The sequence below is a fragment of the Hemicordylus capensis genome, chromosome 5 (genome assembly GCF_027244095.1).
Source record: "Hemicordylus capensis ecotype Gifberg chromosome 5, rHemCap1.1.pri, whole genome shotgun sequence".
Taxonomy (NCBI): domain Eukaryota; kingdom Metazoa; phylum Chordata; class Lepidosauria; order Squamata; family Cordylidae; genus Hemicordylus; species Hemicordylus capensis.
The window spans coordinates 37,062,985-37,090,249 of NC_069661.1; the positions used below are offsets into that span (position 1 = coordinate 37,062,985).

At 42.2% G+C, this 27,265-nt stretch overlaps 1 protein-coding gene across 12 annotated transcripts in view; it reads right to left on the reverse strand.

Moving 5' to 3' along the window:
• Window positions 1-27,265, reverse strand: part of COL25A1 (collagen type XXV alpha 1 chain) — a 487,930-nt gene that overhangs the window by 147,854 nt on the left and 312,811 nt on the right. For 11 of the 12 annotated variants that reach the window (XM_053253606.1, XM_053253599.1, XM_053253605.1 and 8 more), the window contains 2 exons: window positions 11,584-11,610; window positions 11,400-11,426 (listed from right to left, as the gene is read on the reverse strand). In XM_053253606.1, the coding sequence (XP_053109581.1) occupies window positions 11,400-11,426; window positions 11,584-11,610 (54 nt within the window). The remainder of the gene's footprint in view (window positions 1-11,399; window positions 11,427-11,583; window positions 11,611-27,265) is intronic. The other variant, XM_053253596.1, reaches the window with a different exon arrangement.

A 27,265-nucleotide genomic window follows, 5' to 3' on the forward strand; every position in this document is an offset into this window, starting at 1 on the left:
CACCCCATGCCCCCCACCAAATCATTTTCCATGCTGAAAATCTTCACTGGCTATCATTCATCTCAGTTTAAAATTTATTCTAATATCTTCCCAGGTAATGAACTCTGGAAGAGGCTTTTGGTTTGACTCCTCTCTCAGATTCTGCAATAGACATGCTTCCAAATGAAGTTAGTTCTATGGAAGGATTGCAGTGCATAGTCTTGCACAGGGGTTGTCAACTGGGGACATGCATAAGAACATAAGAACAGCCCTGCTGGATCAGGCCAAAGGCCTATCTTGTACAGCATCCTGTTACACACAGTGCCCCACCAGATGCCTCTGAGAAGCTCACAGAGGCATACCCTCTCTCCTGCTGTTGCTCCCCTGCAACTGCTGTTGCTCCCCTGCATCTTGCCTCTGAGGCTGGAGATGGCCTAAGCCACCAGACTAGTAGCCATTGATAGACCTGTCCACCATGAATTTGTCTAAGCCCCTTTTAAAGCCATCCAAGCTAATGCCCATCACCACATCCCATGGCAGAGAATTCCATAAATTAATGGAATCTGTCTGAAAAAGTACTTCCTTTTGTCGAACCTAAATTTCCCAGCATTCAGTTTCATGGGATGACCCCTGGTTCAAGTATTGTGAGAGAGGGAGAAAAACTTTTCTCTGTCCACTCTGTTTACACCATCCATAATTTTATAAACCTCTATCATGTCCTCCCATAGGACTATTTATTCCTCCCAGAGGACTACTAACCTCTCTTCCAAAGTAAAGAGTCCCAGATGCTGTAGCCTTGCCTCATAAAGAAGGTGCTCCAAGCCCCTGATCATCTTGGTAACCCTCTTCTGCACTTTTTCCAGTTCTACAATGTCCTTCTTAAGATATGGTGACCAGAACTGCACACAGTACTCCAAATGTGGCTGCACCATAGATTTGTATAAATGCATTATAATATTTGCATTTTTATTTCGAAGCCCCTTCCTAATGATTCCTAGTATGGAATTGGCATTTTTCACAGTGTAGCCTGAGTCAACACTTTGAACGAGCTGTCCACCATGACCCCAAGATCTCTCTCCTGGTCAGTCACCAACAGCTCAGACCGCATCAGTGTATATGTGAAATTGGGGTGTGTCCCCCAAATATGTATCACTTTATACCTGCTTACATTGAACCACATTTGCCATTTTGTTACCTACTCACCCAGTTTGGAAAGATCCTTTTGGAGCTCCTCACAATCCGTTTTGGATTTCACTACCCTAAATAGTTTAGTCTGATCTGCAAATCTGGCCACTTTGCTGCTTATTTCTTCTAGATCATTTATAAACATGTTGAAGAGCACTGGACCCAGTACAGATCCCTGGGGGACACCACTTCTTACTTCCCTCCTTTGTGAAAACTGTCCATTGATTCCTACACTCTATTTGCTCTCCTTCAACCAGTTACCAATCCACATAAGAATATGTCACCTTATCCCATGACTGCTAAGAACCTTCGCTCTTAGTTCCCCACCAAGAGCCTTTGGTGGGGAACTTTGTCAAAAGCTTTTTGGAATTCCTTATACTATGTAAACTGGATCACTTTTATCCACATGCCTGTTGACACTCACAAAAAACTCCAAAGGTTAGTGAGGCAAGGCTTGCCCTTGCAGAAGCCATGTTGATTCTCCTTCAGCAAGGCCTGTTCTTCTATATGTTTAACAATTTTGTCCTTAAGTATGTTTTCCATCAATTTACCCGGCACAGAAGTTAAGCTAATTGGCTTGTAACTGAGTTACATTAGCTACTTTATAGTCCTCTGGTACAGAGCCTGATTGTAGGGACAAGTTACATATTTTTGCTAGTTCAGCAATTTCACATTTGAGTTCCTTCAGAACTTTTGGGTGGATGTCATCTGGCCCTGGCAATTTGTTAATTTTTAGTTTTTCAAGACAGTTTAGAAGATCTCTGGTCACCTCAAACTGGCCCATTTCTTCAGCCTACAAGCCTGAAAAGCTCAGTTTCAGTATGTGGTCAGTATCCTCCACCATGAAGACAGATGTAAGGAACTCATTCAGCTTCTCTGAAATCCCCTTAACCTCCTTAATAATCTCCTTCACACTTTCATCATCTAAGGGCCAATCGCCCCCCTGGCAGGTTTTCAGCTTCTGATATATGTAAATTAGTTTTTGTTATTCCATTTGACACTTCTAGCTATATGCTCCTCACACTCTCTTTTTGCATCCCTTATTGTCTCCTTGAATTTCTTTTGCCAGAGTTTATGTTCCTTCCTGTTCTCTTCATTTGGGCAGGACTTCCATTTTCTGAAGGAAGTCTTCTTACCTTGTGTAGTTTCCCTGACTTTATCTATTAGCCATGCTGATGTCCTCTTGAACTTGGTGATACCTTTCCTCTTTCTTGATATACAATCCAACTGAGCTTCTATTATTGTGGTTTTGAATAAGTTACATGCTTTCTGGAGTGATTTGACCCTCCTGACTTTCCCTTTCAGTTTCTTTTTTACCAGTCCTGTCATTTTGGATAAGTTTCCTCTTATAAAATCCAATGCATCTATGTTTGACTTCATTGGCAGTGCTTCACTTGCATATAAGCTGAATTGGATCATACAATGGTCACTATTCCCCAGTGGTTCCAAAACTCTGACATCTCACACCAGGTCATGGGCACCACTCAGGATTAAGTCCAAGGTCACCTTCTCTCTGGTGACCAAGTGTTCTAAGGCACAATCATTTAGCATGTCTAGAAATCTGGCCTCTCTTTCAATATCTGCATGAGAATTTGCCCAGTCTATGCGGGGGTAATTGAAGTCACCCATTATTACAGCTCCATCTCTCTTTGACGCCTCTCTGATTTGCTTCTCCAACTCCAGGTCATTCTCAGCATTTTGATCCAGAGGGCGATAGCATGTACCTAGTAACACACTTTTCCCAGTCCTCGTATTGTCACCTATAATGATTCTGTGGAGGACTCTGGTCCTCCTGGGTATTCTAGCTTGTTGGATTCTATCCCTTCTTTAATATACAGTACTATTCCATCCCCAATTTGCCCCCCCCCGTCCTTTCTGTAGAGTTTGTATCCAGGAATAACAGCGTCCCACTAGATTTCACTGTTCCACCAGGTTTCCTTTATGTCCACCATTAGCAACCAAGTACCGCAGCTTGCCCATCCTGGCTCAGAGGCTTCTGGCACTGGGTATATAAACACTTATATGCTGAGTTTCTTATCTGATGTTGGCATGTGCTATTTCCCTTATTGTCATTTGACTCTTTTGACCAGCTGTCCATCTGCTGTCCTCCTGGTTCTGCTCTGTTCATTCTGGTTTATCCAAAATTTTTGCACTCTCATGCTCTAGGAGATTTTGTTTGCCGAACCAGATGCCAACCAGTTCCTGTCGGCAATCCCCCCAGGGGCATCCTCAAGGTCATACGCTTACAAGGTAAATGCATATTTTTACAAGGGCTTAGGGACACATGTAATGGGCTTGGGCAGGTAGGCAGCACAGAGCAAGTGTGCCTGGACACAACTGAGGGAAAGACAGGATTCCCTGGCTGCATCTGCAGCTGATCTGAATTACGATGAATATTTATATACTGCTTTTTCACAATAGTTCTCAGAGAGGTTTATACAGATATAAATGAATGAATGAAAGAACGAATGTATGAATATAATGGCTCCCCATCCCCAAAGGGCTCACAATCTAAAAAAGAAACATAGGATATACAGTACACAAGCAACAGCCACCAAAGGGATGCTGTGCTAGGGATGGATAGGGCCAGTTGCTCTTCCATTGCTAAATAGAGAGAATCGCCACTTTTAAAAGGTGCCTCTTTGCTCAGGTTATGGTCCCCTAGCTGATGCCAGTGCCCATCCAGCATCTGAGAGTTCAGGTGGGCTCAGCAATATGGCAATGGTGGGATCACAATCGCAACGGAGCTACAACCAGTGCCAGAAGCTTCAGGGCAGGAACTCCCATGAAAAGCGGAATTACCCCAAGGAAGCATTTCCCCTTCTTGGTGAGATGGCTAAGATATTGCAACCTTTTCAGTTCCTATGCTGAGGTGTCAAGGAGTAGCCTCCAGAAAGCCTTCTTGTTCTACTACAAGAGGGTACAAAAATGGGTACATGAGCTTGAACACTGAAACAAAAGGGAAACACTTGTTTTAAAAGGTTGAAAGTCCCTGGCCTAGTGCATGAGCACAGCACTCTCGGACACTTATTTACTTATTTATTCAATTTTATTTATTTATTTATTTACTTAGCTCTCATAGGCACTGGTCTGAGTTCAAGAGTCTGATTGGACGAGAGCTACTTACTGAGTGGACTGGCCAAGTAACTCTCTTTCAGTCTCAGGTCTGCACCCATTAATACGGAATGCCATAAAGCTATAGGGAGGATGTTGAGAAATGAATCGCAAAGTGCTACTATATGTGCACTTCTATTCTATTCAATGTTATTATTAAGCTGCTAATTAATTAGAAGCAATCAGGGATTGGGTGGGGGCGGGGCAAGAGTTAATCATATGAAAATATTAACTGGAGAGTCCTAACGGTTTCACCAGAGCAAAAGAATCTGTTCAATCACTCAAGTTAAAAAAGGTTAAGATAACAAAAGAAAGTTCTGAATACTTTTGCTTTCTGGAACTTAATCCCTCCTGCTGAAGACATTTGAAAGATGCTATCAGTTGCGTGCAGCCCAGCTGTTAAAAAAATTTACTCAGAACACACCATGTGGAGAAAATAATGTTATGAAAATAGTTAAGTATGCACCCTGTGTGGCTTCTTATTGCACCTAGACCCCAAAACTAATTTAAAGTCAGCTGCTGGATGATGATTGTGAGACCTGATAAACAATAAATCTATCCTATATCAGGAGTGAGTGACAGTAGCTCTTTATAATAATTTGCAGAAAGAAGATCGCAAATAGATTAACATACTCCATGAGAGCCTCTTAGGCTGATTTTCATTAATTACTGTGCAGCCTCTTGTTGGACTATAAATCTTGAGCGATCTTCAGGTGGCAAGGTTCTTCATGTAAAAGTCATTCTGAAGTCTTTGAAGGGTCTGCTGGTTTTTCTTGTGGAGAGGCAGAGTACACCTGACCTTGACAGAAGCTCAGCATCAGCTGGGTATGGTACCGGTACACTGTCCTCTAGCACAGGACCATAATAAGACTGGAGCAGACCCTGGGACCAAAAAAATGAAGATGGGCCCCCGACACCGCCCCCCCAATTTTCTTCTTCAAATTGGTGTGAGGGGGTGAGAATGTAGCAAGCTGTCATCCAGCTGGCGGGCCCACCCTTCTTTAGGGGCTTAGGGATATTTGTCCCTGGTTGTTCCATTGTAGCTATGCCCTTGCTCATTTAGAAAATGAATCGTTCTTCAGGATACTTAAGTACATCAAACCTGCTGCAGTTGTACAAGTTTTTCTATGATAAGCCAAATGCCATAAATAGGCAGTGACAAAGGGAAGTCAGAGGAAGTAAAATACAACCTTCCATTAAAATACAATGGAGATACTTTAAGTCACTGTGCAGACTTTCAAAACTCATGAATAATCATCAGTATGTAAGATGGGGGACTAAAATCATTACCAACCTCCACACATTGATCTGAAATTGTGAGCAGTCTACATTTGACGAGTGTTTACACATTACCATGTGAAGAGGGTCAAATTTACAAGGGTGTGTGTGTGTGTGTGTGTGTGTGTGTGTGTGTAGGCAATGTTCAGATCTCCTGAATCAAGATATGGAGGTCAAGAGTCAGGACATCAGATGTGATTGTGCTCCTTGCATCCACATGCTGACTATCCATGCTTTTTGAGCATCAGAAAAGTGCTTGTGCAATAATCAATGAGGATAATAAGTAATACATCTGGACCCATTTCACTCCAGCTATTGATCTAGTTTGGGATGCAAACTGCCCTGGTCATTCTAGTTGGTGATCTATGCCAGGACTTGGTCAGGGGGAGTGTGTCCCTATTGGTTCTGCTGGACCTTTCTGTGGCTTTTAATACCATTCACCATGGTATCCTCCTGGACCACCTGTTGGGGATGGGCTCCACTCCTTCTCATCTTTCTCGACAAGTTTCAAAAGGTGGAGTTGGTGGGCTCCTGTTTGGCACCATGGTCACTGACTCGGGGGTGCCTCAGGGTTCTATTCTGTTTCCCATGCTATTTAATATTTAAAACTGGGGCAGGCCATCAGTGGGGTTAGTATGGGCTAGATGAGGGTTAACAAGCTGAAATTAAAGCTGGACGAGATGGAATTCTGTTGGTCAGGAGAGGGACTGGCCAGTTACAAGTTGTTTGCCTGTTCTGTGTGGGTTTGCACGCCCCTTGAAAGATAGAATATACAGTTTGGGAGAATTCCTGCACTCAGCCTGGCTGCTAGATTATACACAGGGATGACTGCGACCAGTGGGGCATTTGCCCAGCTTTGGCTAATGCACTGTGACACTTTCTGGCTCAGTTGGACATGGACATGATTATCTGTGCCCTTGTTACCTCTTGTTTGGACTACTGTAATGCACTCTATATGGGGCTGTCCTTGAAGATCTTTCAGGAACTGTGGCTGGTGCAGAATGTGATTGTGCTGGAAGGTGTTAGGTGCTCGGGCCACACAATACCTGTGCTCCATGACTGCATTGGTTGCCAGGAGGTTTCCAAGTGCAATTTAATATGCTGACTATACAGAGGGTCAAGGTCCCTGAATTCCTTCTCCTGACCCATTTGATCATGCAGGGAGGCCACTCTTCCCATTCCCATATCCTCAAGGTGAGGTTGGTGGTAATGCCGGAGTGAGCCTCTTCTGTGGTTGCCCCCATGTTGTGGAACTCCCTCCACTGGGAAGTGCATTTGGCCCCAGCACTGTCTGTTTTTGGATGGAAATTAAACAAAATGGTTTAATTGTTTATTCAAGCCTTTTAGATCTGCTCTGTCTCCAAATCAGTTGTTGTTGTTTAATGCTGTGATTTTGGGTACGATTGTTGTTAGCCACTTTGAGAGATTTAGTGGATTAAACAAACAAACAAATAAATAATCACTGTAGTGTTATTATAATGAATCCATTACTTGATCCTAGACAGGATTGCAGAACACCCCAGTTGCAGGACTTCTCTAGGAAGAGGAAATGAAATAATTTAGCTGTAGCCTGTAGAAACAACTAAAATGTCCGGTGTTTGTTGCCTGTTTAAATCTTCAAACCTTGGTCTATTCTTTCTGAGTCCCAATCTCAACTTTATTAATACAATTAAAGGTGGGGTGGGCGCTTTGATTTACAGGGATAGATATGGGCATGGCAGTTCCAGCTGAGCTCCAAAAAGCAAGTAAATCTGACGGTGCATGATGTTCACAATATGAAGGCATGAGAGTCGATGTCCAAGTCTGAGTTATTGAACCTCTGGACACATCCCTCCCAGTGCATAAGAGAGCGAGCCAGTTTCAAATGTAGGTTCAGGAAGGATGCATCTTTCCCAGCGCATTATGGGAGAGTCTGCTGCAAAAGTGGGGTTTAAACTCCACACTTTTGGAGCTGATTCTAAACAAACCAACAAACCACTCTGTAGCTTTACCATCACAAACAAAAAAGGTTGAGAGAGCAGGGTCCCACCACCTTTAATTTAAGTGTGCTTTGGGACCAAAAAAATGGGCGGGGTGGTGGCAAATACTGCCCAAGTTATTATAAAGACCGTTAAGCTTGCATTCACAGTGATCAAGATGACCAAAATCATCAACATAATATCATATTTTGTATACACAATTAAAAATGAAGGTTTGAAACAGAAATTAAAAATGCTGAATTCGAAACTACCACAGAAAAAGGCCAAAGCACTAAACAACTACCACAAAAAAACCTTAGAATTGTTTTGGCTCTATAAACTATTTTCAAGACCATGCGCCTTGATAATGACTATATATGGGGTTTTATGAAATCCCAAAGAAATAATATGTTATTTTAACAATCCAAAACACTGTGGTTAGTTTCTGAAGAGCACATGTGGGAAAAAAATCTCTAGCTTTATTTTCCTTGCACAAGGGAGTCCACAGCAAATTAAAGAAGACATTCTCCCACAAGTGCCAGATAGCTCACAATTTGGGTTCCAGCCAATTGATATCAATGGGACAACCCAAATAAGATATTAAGGACTGAACAGTTAGAACAGTAAAATCTTTACTGTAAGAAGCTTAGGCTTTAAAAATCTACTGTGAGGTCTATATAACCATTAAATTACAAGCTTTTAAAAATGTCCGTGGTCTAGTCTAGTATAAAATATCCCCTTTGTTCAGATGCCAAATATGCTGGCATGTGGTTTTATTCCAAATATGGATTGCTCATCAGAAAATGACTGAAAGCACCATGGTGTCACCTAGCATTGGAATTTGAGATGCAATCAAAATTACTGAAGCATTAGCAAAGGGCTTTAATTTCATACATTGGGGAGATGAGAGCCATACATCCAGCTTTAATTGTGAAGAAAGCTCTAACTTTAATTATGTACAAGGATCAGAAGCAAGTATATAGCAAAGCAAGACTCTGAAAAGAATAGTGATAATACTTTTGAACTGTGGGAAACAATTAGACTGCCAAGCATAATCATTACCTACAATGTCTACCTCTTCTTCCCGTTCCAGTTTCTTAACTTGGTTCAGCGTTAACATCAATTTGTTTCTGCCTCCAGCAGCACTTTGTGAAAGTACAAAACAATCATAATGCGCTCTTGAAAAGCTCTGGGAGCATCACCCCTTCATAAAAGGCTTCCTAGCAGTAGTTTTACCATTCACTGTTTTCTAGTTCCAAGCAGAGCAATAATTTGTCTCCCAACAACTTCACCTGGCAAGGGCGGGGGGGGGGGGGGAGCAAAAATGACCAGGGTATCCATTCCTATCATTATCAGAATGGTGAGGAGGGTTTCGGCAACCTATTGCACAGAACTGGTGCCAAAGCTCACAATAACTTCATATAGAATAATTAGCACACAACATGCTTTCATCATTTGGCTTCCTTTACAGTGCAACTAAATTGCACACACACACACAAATAATAATTAGCTAACACACTGAGAATCCTGAAGGAAAGACCATCCTGTGGGGGTGAAATCATTAAGATTTCGTTACACTGAAGTAATAGTCAGTGATACAATCATATCCTATAGGGCACTATCTCTGACTTGGTCTACACATGCCGAAGAATGAGGTTGTCGGGACGTGGTAGAATACTGTGATGGTAAAATCAACTATACAACTTTAAACTACAGATAGGGGGTAGTCACTTTTGAATGATTCCTTGTAAAGAAAAAACTCCTTATTTGTTATTTGGCACAGTACCAATTTTTAAAACCCTGCATTTGGGGAAGAGGCCATAGGGCAGTGCATGTTCTTTATATTCATAAATGTTTTTTTTTTTAACTGTGAGCCCTTTGCTTACTTATTTATTTATTTGTTTGTTTTCTATGTAAACCACTTTGAGAACTTTTGTTGAGAAGTGGTATATAAGTATTTTTGTAGTAGCAGTAGTAGTAGTAATCGTCGTTGTTTCAGGTTCAGTCCCTGGCATCAGTGGTGTAATAATGTTGGTGGCAACATGTCATCACTGCTGTCATCACTGTTGTCTCCCCACCAGCCTCTTCATGCTGCATGCCCTTCCAGCGCAGTCCTCCTGCTCACCCATCATTGCTTCTGGCTGCCACAACCCTGCTAACCACCACTGTGGGCAAAGGGAAGCCAGCCAGCGGCAGTAACATCATTATACCACACTGTTTCTAGCTTGCTTCCCTTTGCTGGCTGCTGCAGGAGTTAGTGGGGCCATGGCAGCCAGCAGCAGGAGGAAGGGTGGGCAGATAGATGTGTGTGTGTGTGTGTGTGTGTGTGTGTGTGCAGGTGGTAGAGATGGGGAGTCAGCAGCTGGCAGTAAATAGCGAGGTAGGCATGGAAGCTCGCCGCCTCGCCCCCATGGGGCCCCTGGCAGCCCATGTTCTTTGCATGTGGCCACACAATAACAGGTCTTCCCCTGCCTTGCATCTCCTCAAAGATGTTGGAACCAGTGTTCCCTCTAACAGGGATTCCCAGATGTTGTTGACCACAACTCTCAGAATCCCCAGCTACAATGGCTTTTGCTTTGGGATTATGGGAGTTGTAGTCCACAAGACTTGGGGACCCCAGTTATTTATTTATTTATTTATATTTATAGTCCGCTCTTCCTCCAAGGAGCCCAGAGCGGTGTACAGAGTTATGTTTCTCCTCACAACAACCCTGTGAAGTAGGTTAGGCTGAGAGAGAAGTGACTGGCCCAGAGTCACCCAGCAAGTATCATGGCTGAATGGAGATTTGAACTCAGGTCTCCCAGGTCCTAGTCCAGCACTCTAACCACTACACCACTGCTTGGAATGACCCTGTCTAAAATTCTAGAGAGCTGTTGCCATTCAGAACGGACAATACTGATCCAAATGGAGCTATGGTTTGACTCAGCATAAGACAGTTTCACATGTTCACATCAGGGAGAAAGAAAGGTCACAGATCAGCCCTGTGTCTGCTGTGCTGGTTTTCTAACTGCAAGGAACCATTCAGAAATGCAGTCCTCCTGCCAGTGATGCAGTCACCTCAGCATCCTGCTGCATGCATACGAGACCAGGCTTCTAGAGCAACCTCCGAGAAGTGGCACCACACAGCAAGCCACCAAACTGCTCAGAATGGCCAGGCAGTTAGAAGGCGCCATAACCATTGGGAAAGCTGAGGGAAGGGGAAGACCACACATTTCATTGTCCTGACAATTGGTGCTCCAGACAGGTCTGCCTGTTTCCTGGCACCAGCTGGTGCTTGGTCTATTTTTACTATCACACACAGTTGTAAAGTGAAGCAACTGACACTCTTAATGTGACAGTGTTTTCTCATTTGTTTCACTATTTCAGCATAAAAATAACCCCAAGAAAACCCAATCCAATAAATATTGCGCTCCTGTTACAATACTAATCCTGAATCTGCATTCTGGATATTTGGAACAAAATACTATTTCAAGAGGCAAATATTAAGGCCATGCATACCTTCTATTTATAGAACTCTATTCCTTAAAACCCACCTGCCTTTGGTTAATTAGAAACTCATGCACATCGGACAAAAACAGGTGGGAAAGTGAAAGGCTTGTTTAGCGATACTACTGTTTTAAAGCTGCAGGTCACCACCATTGTGAAGTCCTGAATTTTAGTCCTCAGTAGTGTATGTAGCACAGATAATATGTACCCAAATATTGCTCATGTCTTGTGAAATCATTTCTGGCGATGGCCTTCCTGCAGACACTCTCGACAACATGCAGGGTAAAAGCATCTGATAAGCATAATGAGCTTTGGCACTCTGTCCAATTTAGTTTTGCGCTAAGGGCTAATTGCCTAGTCAGGGAAGGGGAAGTGTAACATTTTTGTTAATATGCTTACCCGAGGGCCCTGATCACCTTGATCTCCCTGCAAAGTGGAAAGATGAGATGATAGTTTTAACACAGCATCTGTGTGCTAGCCCAGCTCTCTTAAATAATCTCACATCATACCGCTTCAATAGCCACCAGTTAATATCAGGAGGGCTTCTATTTACTTCATTAGTGACAACAGCATGCTGACTCACCTTCTCTCCTTTTGGACCAGGTGGACCCTGAAAGAAACAGAAAACATTTCTTTAACAACCTCTTGATATTCTTAGCAAGATTGGAAAGGTCTTGTTCTCATAAACCGCAGAGGAGCTGGCAACTTTGCATCAGGGCTATATCACTTCAGACTGCTTACAAAGGGAGAGTTGCTTTGTATTATTTATTTCATTTTTACCCTGATTATCTATACTCAATGCAGCATACAATCAATTATAAACATTTTAGAGATTCAGAAAACAGTGGCTGACATCCAGAACAACCTATCAGTGGTGCACCAGAAAGATGCAGCTGTGCTATGGAGAGTTTTCCTAGCTATGCAGCATCAGGGATGTAGTGGAGTATGGGGAGTGAGTCTTAACTATCTGCATGGCCTATAAAAGGGCTCTGTGTCACCTGAAAATATGCCCCTGAGGGCTGAATGATCCTCGGGGACATATTTTCAGATGGCACAGGACACTTCCACAGGCAGCACAGATGATCCAAATTTGCACCCCAATGCTGTGCACTAGGGATGTGCACGAAGCTGTTTGGAGGCCCTTTTACAGGCCTCCAAGCAGGTTCAAACATTGGGGGGTTTGAAGTTCAAAGGCAAGGGTGTGTGTCTCACTTTAAGGGTGGTATTGTTAATGCCCTACAGGGTGGCAGTGTACTTCCCTGCCGCCCCGTTTGTTCCTTGGCCGGAAATGGCTGGAAGTAGCTGGTGTGCATGTGCCTGCCGGGCCCGTGCTTGTTTGTAAGTGGAAAGAGGGGTAAGTACACCTTCCCCCGCCCTTAAAGTGAGACCACCACCATCAAGCCACCTCTGCCTGGTTCCGTGCACATCCCTACCGTGCACCTAATGCTATGCAACTAGGATATCTCTCCGCAGTGCGGCCACATCTTCTTGGAGTGCCACTGGTAGGTTGCTCTAGATGTCAGCCAGTAAGAAAAGAGGTAGCAATAAAGCAATATAAAAGAGTTAGAGCAGCACGATACAGAGTGATCACTGAATTCCTGCCTGAATAAAAAAAAGTGTCTTGCATACTGTGTAGCGCCCCGCTGATCCTAGAGCTCTTCCAAGCCACTAAACAGTCTGTGTTAACTGCTTGCGAACACCAGGCAGCTCCGTGCCTCCTAAGGAGTGCATCATTGCTGCTGCACCGCTTCTTCCATGGAGCACCTCCACTCTGTAGGAGGCAAGGAACAGCCCTGTGTTGGCAAGCAGCTGTTCGGTAGCTCGGAAGCAGAAAGAGTGTGTCCCACTCTTGCATCGGGGGAGCGGGGGCACTGTGCAGTATGTATGTCAGTATTTAAAGTCTGTCTTAAAACAAAAAGGGAGGGAGCCTGCCTGGTTTTCCACAAGAAGGTACAGTATTCAAAAACTGTGGTGTTATCACCAAGAAGGCCATGTTCTTAGCACCAGCCAGCTGTAACTCCAGAGGAGATAGGCCAGAGAGCAGGGCCTCTGACATGACCGTAAAACTCAGGCAGGTTTGTATGGGTGAAAGCGGCCTTTTTGGTAACCTGGTCTCTTAAGTGCTTTAAAAGTTAATGCCAGCACTTTAAATTGACCCTGGAAATGAATGGAAAAGCAATGTTAACAGATGAAAAACAGGAGTAATACAATTCTAATGTATCAGCCAGCATTCTGGCAGCCACATTGTGTACCAGTTGTTCCTTCATATCAAACAAACAAACAAAAAATACTGCCTATAGAAAACCAGCATATCAGGAAAGCTGGCCCAGACACAGATTTACAACTTCAACTTCTGCTTATGAGAATGAAGTTAAAGAAACATAATCAGAGTGACTCAGAAACATCACTAAATTTCATGCATAAGGATTGAAATATAAAAGGAGGATGCATGAAGGCAGGAACTTCCACAATTTAACCCTCCTAAAGATAAACCTAATGCCTCGAGGTTTTAAATATGTCACAAGCAAGATGAGGGAGGAAAACAAGCTGCCCCTAGAAGAGGCGTCATTGAACCTAACAATTCAGATGGCATAAACAAATTAGCATTTTTTAGCCTTTGTTTTAACAGGCATGCCTCTGGCCACTTCAACCATCACTTCACTGAGGTAGTATGATTTACGCTAATGGACCAAAAGAGTGTCAGCAGTCTATGAATTGCCCCAAAGCTGAACAATGATGTGAGCAGGAATTGGTAATGCAGAGCTTCGGAATAATTTTATTGATTTCATTATACCTATTCATCCTCAGTAAACTCTCTGCTCAGTGGAATGTGTGTGCTTGGACCATAAACTACTTTGGCAAATATCGCTAATAGAGCCTTAGTTTTATGAATTTGTCATGATCGTAGACACTTTTCCTGCAGCACAGCAAAAGAAATTGAGTGTTTAATTCTGAAGTATTTCCTTTGTGTATCACATACAATGTAACCAGACTACAACAGAGTGAGCAAAGATAAGTTCGCCTTTATGAAGATTTAGGATGCTATTCCCTTCCTGAGTGCATCATTATTTTGAGCACACTTGACAAACCAAATTGCCATATTGTTGTTTCATAGTTCAAGGTTTCAGACTATTTACCACACACACATCTCCACATTATTAATGTGATTGTACAATTTTGCTCACAGAAGCAAAAGTCTAGGCCCCGAGCTTTTGCGCAAGGCTTTGCTTGATGATCTAACTTAACTTAGTGTTTTATTTAGCTATTTATCTGAAGGTATATATATTCTGTCTTTCTCATTCCAGAACGGAACCATGCAAGGAGGCTTGAAGAATAGAGAATAATGACATAAATGAAACTTTAATATAAAAATAATGGCCCACATGTTGTGTGCAGTGTATGTCGGTGGAAGAAGGACTCCATCCTTGACGAGAATAGCTGTGTTGAACGCAGAGAATGGCTCCACTGAAGTCTTCTTCTGCAGCCTAGTGGTGGTGGAGAGGGAGGGGAAAGCAAAATTTGCTTCTCTCCTCTCCCTCCAAAACCCCTTTTAACTTGCAGGAACATGTCCCAGAGGGCTGTGTGACTTTAGGGACATATTTCTGTAAGTGGGCTTTTGGAGAGAGGGGAGGGAGGTGAAAATTATGCCTGTGGATCCCTCCCTCTCCATCTGTGTTGGGCTGCAGAAGAAGCCATCACTGCAGCTTTTCTCCAGCCTCTCTGTGAGTGTGCTGCTTTCCCCCCACCCTCATAGCATTTGGAAGGTGTGGTTCTCTATTTTGATACATTCACATCTCACTTTTCTATCATTTCTATTCAGTGGGCTTAACAATTTGCATACATAAAATATTGACTGAGGAGCTGCTTACATGACCAATCAATACATTAGAAAAAGTAAGCCTATGGATATTTTAGTGCACAGCAAACTGGTCATGTGAAGATCTGCATCATTTTCTGAGACAGAAAAGACTGGCTTTTGACACTTCAATAGAAACTGAAGGATTATTATAAGGATGATTGAGACGAAGATTGTAGAACATGTGAATGGTATAAAAAGTTCCATTATTTCTCTTTAAGTACTGGATTAATGTACATAGCTTGGCTCCTTTACAATATGTAATTGCAAAGCATGTCCCCCCGCCCCACTTTATCTAACTGATATGCTGCTTAGCATAATATTGGCATTTGTGACCCATCATGGTGCTGCACATGTAAAATGGAGCCCTGGGAGTGTTGAATGCTTGCACTACTGTTGAAAATAGCATGCATGTAGTTGTGCACAGCTGCTGGAAGCAATGGAAGTAGCATGACACAAATGCCTGTGCATCGTTTTAAGTATTTGCACAAGCGCACTCTTGTACAACACTGCTAGGGCTGCCTTTTACGTGTTCAGAAGCCCTAGCTGGTTGGAAATGTTGATGTTGCATTGCACAACATGTCAGTCACTGACTCTTTGGATGCTTTTTTAATGAGATGATCTGTTCTTTATTTTAGTTAATCTATCAATACTAATACAAAAGATATAATAAGAGGACTTATGAGATGGACATTTGTCATGATAATCAGGCCACTTTGATTTATGTTAATATTCATAGATATAAAAATAATTTACATGTCCATCATTTTCAGAAGTAGAATATCCATGCAATATTGAATGGTCCTATTTACCAATGTCTTATGTTCAGGAAGCATGCTCTTATTTAATTTATGTTTTTGTTTTAGAAGAACAGATAGTGCTGATCTTCAAAAGTGCTGATCACTTGCTGGGAGAAGAGGACAGAATGAGGTGCCTAAATTCAGTCTTCCATTCTTCTGGCTGACAATACTGAGCCCATGGAATATGTGCTGTAGGAAATTCATTCAGGCTTCCCTCCATTACAGTACACTTTAGTTTGTGCAGGATGTAATTTAGAGAAATGTTTCTCAATTGCCAGTCCGCGGACTAGTACCAGTCCGTGAGGTGTTGGGTACTGGTCCATTTTGGGCTGGTGGGGGGCCACCACCGCCGCCTCCGGGAGCACTCTGGAGCTGATTTCCAGGCAGCCCTTGCTGCTGGATAACGTTCATTATCCAGCAGCAAGGGCTACCTGCCTAGAAATGAGCTCCGGAGAGCTTGCCTGGGCTCCATGAATCTTGGGCCTTGCCCCCTTTGTGCATGACATCACACGCAATCCAGTACCTTTGCCATAAACAGGAGATTAGAGCCCTCTTCAGACATGAGGGGGAAAGGGGGGGCACTGTTGTCGTGTGTTAGATTGTGAGCACTTTGGGGACAGGGAACCATCTTCTTTATGAGTTTTTCTTTTATTTGATAACTTTATATACCGAAGGTGGTGTATAAATAGTAGTAATTGTAGCATTCAGCATCCTGACAGCATGCCTGGAAGTCCCACATCATGCTTGAAGCCTCATCCTGAGAAGCCTCATCCACCACATGATTTCCACACTTATGGTATTCGTCTGAAAAGACAAAAAAAACTCATGTACAGTGGCAGAGAGGAGCTTGCCAGTGCGCTCTCGGGACTCTGTACATGAGGGGTCTCCCTCACTTTTGCATGTCTGAAGAGAACGTAGAATTAACCAGAATGTGGACTGGCTCCATTCTTACCACTTATACTAATAGTAATGCTATTACCAAATATATTGTTAGAAGGAAAGTGCATTAAGATTGAAATGGAACACAGTTCTGCCTGTTATGGTTAAAATTTCTTCAGACTTCAAAACAACATTATTAGGAGATAATTTAAAAAAGGGCACAGGAGGGGTAGCTTGTCCTTCCCCTAAAGACTTTCATTGATGAGATGGCAAATTTGAAGCCACTAGCTGCTGCATACATGTGAAAGCACTCTGCATTAGTAGTATGAAACCTCAGAATCCAGAACATTGCTGGGGTAGAGAAAAGATACAGCATTTTTAGTGAAAACAGGGCTTCTTTTTTCCATTGTGCAATTATCTACTGCAGATCGCCACGTTTCCGAATACCATTTATAGCCCACTTAGCATAAACAAGACCTGCTAAACCAAAAGGGCATGCAAATTTTGCACTCCTAATGGCTGATAAATGCTACTCCCTCACCCCTGCGCCAAAAGAGCATTGCAAAGCAGGCTAAAAGGGATCCAGGTCTCCTCCAGGTTATATACAAAACACTGAAATGACAAGTAACATTTTTACAATCACAATTACTGGGCAGGTACTTAATTCTCTCTCTGTGACTGAAATCAAATTATCATTCTTTCAGCATATATGCATTATTGCAACGCATAATAAGATATTGGCACTATTAGGGGCGTTGTGGGCATTTAGTTGGGAGTGTTCAAAGTTATCCTGAGCAGGACTGAAATGTGTACTGAGCTGCTCACAGCCTGCTTTGAGCAAGCAAACATGCCTGTGCTCATCTTGATCTTGTGCATTGCCACTGCTGCCTCCACTTTCCCCAGCCCCAATGCTAAGTATGTGACTTTTGGGGAAGGGAAGAATGACAGGTGCTCCCAGGGCCCAGCGGGGATTTTTGGACTATCAGTGGAAAACTGATGCTATTTGCATCATTACTGCTAGGGAGCAGTCCTTTGGGGGACTTCAAAGAGACTTTGGTGGAAATGACACAGATTTGGTCAGTTAGTTTTCCGTGGAACTGTTAGTCCCAGTCCCAGCTGCCGACATGGAAAGATGATTCACCAGGGTTCTGAGAGTGCTGCCTCCTCCATTACCGCTTCTTGCCCTTCCTCAGCCCCCAAAGTAAGTACCTTGCTTTTGGAGAAGGGAAAAGGGGTGGTGGTGGTGGCAGGAGATGTGACAGCTTTGTGAATGCCTTCACGCCTTTTGCAATCAACACTTTGCAGTCTTGACGAGCTTTTGCTGGTATTTACTCAGAACATACGCAAAATCCCAACCTGTTTTGGTTTGATGCTTGTGTGTTCCTAGCCATTGTGATGGGTAGCCAGAAATTGCAAGTGAAACACTACCTGATTCTCCAGCTCATACAGAGACAAAATAATGGAAGCGTTTCTCAAAGTCCTAAGAGCCAAGATCCTCTATCTGTACAACATTTGATTCTTCAGCTGGGATAGAGGAATAGCTCAGTGCAACAGCACCTTCCGGATCAGACTCAAGGCCTATCTAGTCCAGCATCCTGAGTACTTTGTACTCAGAAGGTCCCAGTTCAATTGCTGGCATCTCCAGGGAGACTCCTGGCTAAAACCTTGGAGAGCCGCTGCCGATCATGCTAGACAATATTGAATTTGATGGACCAATAGTCTGACTTGGTAGAAGGCCAAATCAAGTGGTTAAAAAAGGGTTAACTCATACTTCAACGGACCTGGCAAGCAAACAGTGATAGCTGGATTTCTAAAAGCCCAAATTGTCCATCATCTCATTCCCCACATACTGCATGTGGATGAAGAAGTCGAATGGAATATGTTGTTAACTGCCCATTTAAGAGGCAAGCCCAGAAAGCCTCAGGATGAGAAGGCCATGTGAGCAGCTATGTGAGTAGCTGGGCCTGTCCTCAGGGGCCTGAACAGTCTTAGACCCAGATGGACTAGAAACCAGAGACAATCTACAAATAGACTGTTCCTACAGATAGACTGTTACCTTACCCCGCCACACACCCCGCCGCCCCAATCAGTCTGCATTTGATTCACTGGGCTTTCCCAGTGAATTGTTAGTAATAAATAGTAGAGTTATTAGAACAGGTATGGTGCGTGCTGCTGTTCTTACACATTCAAAGATTTTGCAACAAGAACTAGATAATCTGCTGCAGAGACACCCTGAGAGTTTGAAAATCCCATTCTGAGACCAGGCTGAGATACTGCTTATGTGGTTAAAATGACTACATTCATGTGGCAAAATGGGGCCATATTGAAACACGTGATGTGAGTCAACCTGCATATTTTCAAGAACTTGTATTTGCTAACTAAGAGCAATAATATTTGCAAAGGTGTGAAGTTGGAGCAGGCCAAGATAGTCCAAGATATGTCAAATCAAACAGAACACTTGAAAACTCAATATCGTTTCGCAACCTGAACACCCTCTCAGATAGTTTCCTAGACAACAATATGAAGAAAAAAGCCAAATGATACCTCATGTGATGTAACTTCAGCACTAAATATTTGTGAAACCTTTTCTTTAGAATAGTCCACTGAGTACTTTTTAAAGGCAACACAATTGTGTGAGAGTACTTTAGCTGAGCATGTGATAACAATCCTCTTCACAATTAAGTAAGCATAAATCCTATTGAAACATTTTGGACTTAGGAGTGCTTAACAGTATGCTGGAATATGTCCAAGACAAGACCAGAAAAGCTGGAGGACTAGCTGAAAGTCCTAGGAAAAGAGAAAGAAACAGAAGTAGAAGAAACGGCAAGTAAGGAGGAAAGAAAAAGCAGGGACTAAGAGAAAGAAAGGTGAAGCAAAGCTAGCTGGGCATAGTGAAAGGAAGTTTGGGCTGGCACTCAGCTGCAGACCACCTTTATGATTTCCATACATAACTTCATTATTTAGTGGATGTCTCATGACATCCACTAAAAATATTCTACAATGTTTTTTAAAAGGGAGGAAAGCAGGTAGCTGAACTAAACCTGAACCCAGAAACAGGTTCCGAGTGTTGTTGGGTTTTTTTTCCAGTGCACCAAAACAGAACCTGAATCTAAAATCTCATGGTAGCTTTATACCTGACCCAGGACCAAACCCTTAAACACCAAAAAAGTGGTAGCCAGTTCAAAACTGATTCAACAACCAGACATCCAGGAGATTATTTTGATGGGTGATGAGCGCTTATCTGGGGAAACTATTTCCAGTAAGCAATCTGAAAAGAAGAGGAGAAGGAAGAGAGATTGGTAGATAATAATGGTAGTTCTCCTATTGCTCAAGTAGAGACTTGCCCACTCAGAAGCTGTTGTCCAGCAACACAACCTCCATGTGGAGGATTCTTGAACTGCGACTGGAATTTCCTTGTGGTTCTTTGGCACTGCAGTTTCTCCTTGCTGCCATTCTGTCATTCAGCAGAAAGGAAGTATTTTCCTGTTTTTTTAAATCTATCTATCTATCTATCTATCATTCATTCATTCCGCCCATTTAAAAAAGGCAGTCTTCAGATTCCTCTGAACAGTGGCGTAACTAGGGAAAATGGCACCCAGGGCAAGCACTGAAATTGCGCCCCCCCACCGCCGCCCCCGCCACCCCCCCAACATACATCTGACTGACACACATGTTTCAGACAACTTTTATTTTAAAAATTTAAAAAATTACAAAAATTACCAATATCATACATGTGGTCAAGCTCCTATCTACCACTTCAGATTTATTTTTTAAAACTATCCAAATTGTGGGGCTATCATTAATTTGTTTGGATAGCTCAGGTTAAAATGCTGGAAAACAACAAATTTCAGTATGCTGGGGCTCATGAAATCCCCAAATATTATGCGGAGTTGTACTTGGAAAAACTAAAAGAAGTGCCTGTCTAATTCTCTGCTATGCATTGTAGCATCACGATTACATAAGTTTTAAAAATAAATGGAGAATTTGACTTTTCCCAGATACTCTGAAAATAATTAAATGATATGCAGAGTAAACTGTGTCACTGCTTGGAATATATTCTAGTATTTCAGAAAGACAGTAAAAATGAGAGAAAGAGCAAGAAACTCCCAGTGGGCCTTAATACTAAGGATTTCACATTGATTCAAAGACAAACTGACCATTAATAGCCATATTATTAAGACATCACATTTAACTCACTTATCACAAGAAGCAAAGTAAGAGCAAATGGATACAATCTTAGCTCATAAACTTCAGCTCAGTATTCACAAGCCCTTATTCTCTGTACATAGTGCCAATCTGAATATGTGTACAGTGACATATTATATTAATTAAAAAAAATTACCTTTAGCCCCTTCGGGGGACATCTTAAAGGCTGTGGGGGGGGGTCTGCAAACTTTCCCCCTCCTCCCACTGGCCTCTAGGGCCTCACAGGCACCATTTGAGCATGTGCGGTGGTCATTTTAAAAAATTTCTTTTTTAAAAAAAATGGCCGCTGAAAACAAAATGGCCACTGTGCATGCTCAAATGGCCTCTGCAAGGCATGGCATGCCCTAGGGCCTCACAGAGGCCATTTGAGCATGCCCAGTGGCCATTTTGTTTTTGGTGGCCATTTTTATTATTATTTAATTTTAGGAAATTGCGCCCCCCCTTCAGGTGGCACCCGGGGCACGTGCCCCCCTGCCCCCCCTATAGATACGCCCCTGCCTCTGAAAGGCTGGGAGAGAAGGACCCATGGAGATCTCAACTGTGAGCAACTTCCAAAGACTTGGGGCAATCACTGAGAAGACCCTGTCCCACATGCTTGACAAACAAGCCTCAGTAGATGTTGGCACGTGGAGCACAGCCCTCCCAGCTGATCTAGTCTGGTGGGTTGATTTATTTATTTTATTTATTTTATTTATCTATTTTTGCATTTATATACCGCCTTTCGTTAAAAAGATAACCCCAGCTGGAATTCAGCTGGAAGCAGGCAGTCCTTAAGGTACATGAGGCCCAAGCTGTTTATACAGTGTCTTTTTGTGTGTGGTAAAAACCTAAGAAAATTTAAAAAATAATCAGTTACAAATAATACATATTTTTTTCTCAGTAAAATAGTTATCATAGTCACTTTATGGAATTATTTTGCTAGGAAAAAAATTCTATAGCACGCTGCATGAAATGTATCTAAACTGGATCAAAGTGTATAAAACTAATTACAGAGCCACTTTTAAAAATTTAGTTATCTACATTCAACATAGCCTAATGTGGGCAGTACAGCACCATCCACACTGCTGAATGTGTTTAATTGCAAAACAGCCCTGTTCCACTGTGACTTCATATTACACAAGCATAGTTGTGCAAAATGATATCCATTATTCCCAATGGATGTTGCATTACATAAATGCACATGTACAATTTAAAGTTGCATCAGAACAGGACTGTTCTGCAACACCGTGGGTGGTGCTTTAAACACACATAGTGGTGTGGGCAGTGTTGAACCCCTATGTTAGGCTGCACTGAATGTGCATGAGTATCTGAAGCCGATATGAACTGGAGTAGGGTTGCCATGCACCCCAGAATTTAGGGTAGCCCCCGGATTTTGGCTCCTCCACCCGCTGCTAAATTCCACCTGAATTTACATGGATTTCAAATGTGCTGCCCGGATTTTACTCTGGATCCGATCACATGGGAAGGTAGAGAAGGAGGGGAAAGTATACAAATCTGTCAAACAAACAAATGCAAAATAGGCCACCCAGATTGGGGAAGCTTGAATATGGCAACCCTACACTGGAGTATTTTAAAATATGGATTAACCTGAAATGGTACCAACCCTAAATTTGAATGGTTTAACTCCCTGAATTTTAAAAAACTGGATTATGAACACATACTGGTAGAAAAACTGGCCAATATCTAGACTTACCTTCCACAGATGAACCAGGTTTTTCCACTGAAGGAGGGTGGAAGGGCAGTGTTTGACAATTTCAGTGTTCCCCTGAAGCTGCTTATGCCACAAAACTATCCCTCAAGGGCCTTTCAGCACTCAGAGACATAGTTTCATAAGTCACAAGCAACAGCAGAGGGATAGGGGATCACCAAAAAGCATTCATTTCCCTTTGTGCAATGTCCGTGGAAGGTTAGTCTGGGTGTTGGCTCTGATATTTCTTACTTCATCCACAAGTACTTGCCAAATTATATCAGATAATAATACTTCATTGGCTTTATAATTCAAATTTACTTTGAACCTATGAACAGACATTGATAGAGCAATGTGCTGAATCATGAGAATACAGAACAATCTTAAGAGAGGAATGACTGCACTGTTGTGCTTACTACAGTATTATTTTTCTTGGGTACCTTATGTGAGTCCTGAATGTTTAAGTGGTGTGTGGTGTGGTTTTGACTTTATTGAATTTGGCTGTGCTATCAGAAAAGCATTACATGAGCTGCTGCACAAGGCCAACATCTTGCTTTGGTTCAAATTTGAAAATGCTCATAAAAGTTTCCGGTGGTTTTGCAGAGCTTTAATTTCTCTCTCAATGCTACTTCCTTGACTTCTGCAATGTTAATCTCTCCCTGGGATTCATCAAGAGTCTTCTAGAACCCAGTGGGTGGGGGTGGTAGGATCTATTCTTTCAATTTTCCTTTTAATGTCAGTTTTCAATCTCATTCATTTTTCTTTTACTCCTCCATTACACAGACAAAATTAGTATATCTTATAATGTAAAAATGTGTGTTTGAATAAATAGTATGTGCCAAAAGCAGAATTATATTAGTTGTAAGATAGTTTAGAACCATCATATTGTTTTTTGCTGCTTACATTGGTTCCAAAAGTAATTATTTACGTACTATACTTATACCCTGCCTTTCAGCCATGATTTGGCTCTCAAGATGTCTTCCAAGTAAAACAATCAGAATAGCACTTAAATAGGGAAATGTTGATATGTGTGTGGCAGTCTTTGCTGGTCTCTGGTAGCAGTGTGCCCAAACCAACTCGGGCAGCCTCAGGTGGCCATGTGAGTACTGATGCCATGTGCAGGCTGCTGAGAGCAGCACCACAGCTGTGTGCAGCCTTTTGGAAAGTGAGAACATCATCCAAAAGAGTGGTGGGGCGATGGATGAGCAGGTAAGGACCTGCTTACCTGGTTTTTATAGGAACCAATCCTGGCTCTGCCAAACCAGTTTGGCGCCTGAGCCAGTTCGGCACTTCCCTAAGGAGGCACCGAACCGGTTGGGGCACATCCCTAGTCTCTGGTGATAGTCTCTGTCTCTAAAACAGAGGCCATGCTAGGCTGCCCAGCGCAGGGCCTAGTCACACTCGACCGCCCAGTACAGTGTGGGCCAGCAGCATGGTGCCCACACCACAAGGACAGACTAAAGAGGATTTGGGGGGGGGCCACGGGGTGTGGAGGCCCTGGACGTCTGCCAAGAAGTCCAGGGGTAAGAGTGCCTCTGCAAAACCCTATTTTACTGTGGACTCTCCTCATGGCCTGTAAATTTGCCACAACTTTACCAAATTCTGAGAAAAAAGTTATTATTTTGGGACATGAATAGGATTATTTAAGTCTTTCATATGCTATTTTCTTTGTTAGTAGAACTCAGATTGTCTGCCAGTGCGACTTATATTAACAAAGCAAGAGTGCATTCTCACAGGTGATGGTTTAACTCTGTGTAACCCCTGCTAACTGAGCAAAGAGACATCTTTTAAAATGGTGATTCTCTTATATTTATCAGGGGGAGAGCAACTGGCCCTATACCCAGCACAGCATCCCTCCAGCGGCTGTTGTTGGTATCTACCTTATGCTTCTTTTTAGATTGTGAGCCCTTTGGGGACAGGGGACCATCTTATTTATGTATTATTTATTTTTCTATGTAAAATGCTTTGAGAATTTTGTTTAAGAGTGTTATATAAATATTAGTCATCGTAGTATGCCCTCTTGTTTAAGAATACAAAGAAGTGCATTTAAAAGTCTACCTAGTCCAGCGTTCCTTGCGAGAAACCCAGGCACTAGATGGTCTACTGGCAATCAGCCATCTGTCCAACAGCGAACCATGACCCTCCACCCCCATTTTAGCATGGCACAAATGTGTGCTTTCTGGGTTAATGGGGAAAGTTTATTTTCAAGTGAATATTTCAGCATGTTTCATCATTCATCACTGTTCTGCCAGTTCATCACTGACAGAGTCAGTTACAAGACCTTATAGAAGTCTTTCACTCATCTGGCTTATTCACTGCCATAATATCAACTCCTTGTTCACTTAATCTAAAACAATTATACCTATTTTCCTTTTCAAGCACTGGAAAGTATGCTGATAGGATTCAACTAGCAAGAGGAAGTTCAGTTGACTAGGGTATAGTATTATTGTTAACATATATTCACGGCAGTCACCAGAAATGACTGCATTGAAATTCAGGAAGCAGAACAATAAATCAACCAGCCACAAAACTGCATGTGAAAGCGAAAATGAACCCCCCACATACAAACAGACATAGAGGAATAAAAGGCCTGCCTTAGAATTTATAATGGAAGAACTAGAGACTATGCAGAAAATTATCAAAGTACTCTGTCCCACTATTCCAGAGAAGACAAGTGTTTATTGCAATGTCAAACTCTGCTAAGCTTGGGAAGCAAGCTAGAGCTATAAACGGATTTATAACTTCACACCTTTCATTTTGCATTGAAGATTAAAGAGACCATGAAGCAATGCAAAAAAAGAAGGAAAAGGAAATAAACAGAGGCTGCTGAATCTCTGAGTCAGCTCCACTTATCAGGTCACAGCCATGGGAAAATTTGCTCTAGGTTTTTTTGGGTTTTTTTTTAAGGCATCCTTGTGATGATATCTTTATTACTGAGCATTTTCTTCAATGGGTACAAATGTTTGTCTAAGCTGCACTGAGGAAGCTGGTTGAGCACTGGAGGCTTGCTGCTTATCAAAAGGTGCTACCATATGGAAGCAATTAGTATATCCCAAGACAGAAAGAAAAATAGGAGTAAAGAGGAGAAGGCTTTAAAAGAAGACTGATCAAGTCAAATGGAATTTAAGGCTTATGAAACTTCAGGGATAAGGAAAGCACATTCTGGTTTTCTTTCCTACTAGAATGCAAAATTAAATATAACACTATAGCATATCCTGCCAATCAAAGTGATGAAATCTTTTCTTTCTAAGGGCTTCCAAGAGCTTAACTTGCCATTAAATTGCCTCCCCTGCCACAAATACAGAGTTAAATTTATATACAGCTTTTAACAAAAAAAAATTCTGAAGATTGTTCACAGCATATGCATTAAAAACAATAAAATCTATTACCATTCAAAATCAACACACCACCAATATAACAATAAGATATGGCCATAGAAGCTACAACAAAAGGCCCTTCATGGAGGAGTTGGTGGGCTGCTGTGCTCACCTATAAGAACCGGCCCACTATCCTCCATCTGAAGTAGCTTGCTTCACCCTGCTTCATGGTAAAGCCAGCCCTGATTCGACCGTTGAAAGCTAAATAAAATTTGAAAATACTTTATAGGTAGGGATGTGTGAACTATCCTGGCTTGAGGGACCACTTCCAGAATGAGTGGATTAGATAACAACAAATTGTGCCAGCAGCCTGTAGCCGCATTCAGATGTAATGGATAACCGCAGTTAATCATGGCTGAGGTTGTAATTCCATTACGTCTGAACGTGCGAAACAGCATTTATGAAAAAGCAACCTCCAGTTTGCCTCGCCAAACTCCAATTTGAACCTTTGGTTATCTCTAAGGTTCGCTGCCGGGACCTGAGGTTTGGCATTACATCCGACTGCTGATGCAGCTGTTATTGCAGTTTCATGCTGATTTCCAAACCTCAATCATAGAGTTGGCAGTCTGGGATTATTGTTGGGGTCCTTTCTGATGAGGACTGGTCTAGAGGTTATAATGGCAGGTTCTCACATGAAAACTGGTTGTTTCCATCCCCCAACACCATCCTGGTGCATGTGATTCTTCCCATATTTGGAACATGTGAAAACATTGTGCCTCAGACAGTACACATAACAACTTACAAACATTTCCACTGTGGCATATTTTGCAGCCTCTAGAATCACAGACATGACTGGTTTTTGCATACAGGCTGCCTCACACTAAGGATTTACCAAGTGACCCCAATAGATGGGAGGTATCACATGCAGATAAAGTGCAGCCAATTTGCATGTGTGAACTGGCCCGCATTTGCCCTGATATACACGTTAAGAACTAAACTTAGGTAGTAAAACTCTAGATGCAATTGAAACAGAGTAACGTACAGAAGGATAACTTCTCAATTTTCCATTGTGTTATTATTTTACATTTGCAGACTAAAATATTACCTTCCCTCTGACTCTGTTGTCAATGTTTAGCTGCATAAATGTATTCCAGGTTTCAATCCACCATTTTTTATTTTAGGGTTCCGTGCACTTTTCCAGATGTATTTACTGATTTCTTTCCCCCAAGCCAAATCTTTATCATTTCCTGCCTATACTGAGGCATAAGCCTTTGGTCTTTTGTATACTTCCTTGTTCGCACTGATTTTAAGATATGGTCTTGGTTATTAGGCCCTCTATACTCAAGATTTATAAGCCAGTTCATGTGGAACCTCTACTAAATAAACCTGCATCAAAGGTATTTTTCTTTTGATTATCAGTTTGAAAGTAGTCTTTTCAGGGGAGAGAAATATTTCCTGATAATGCTCTGAATTATGAGAATATTCACATTGCTCAATGTTCCTTTCTGCCATTATTTCAC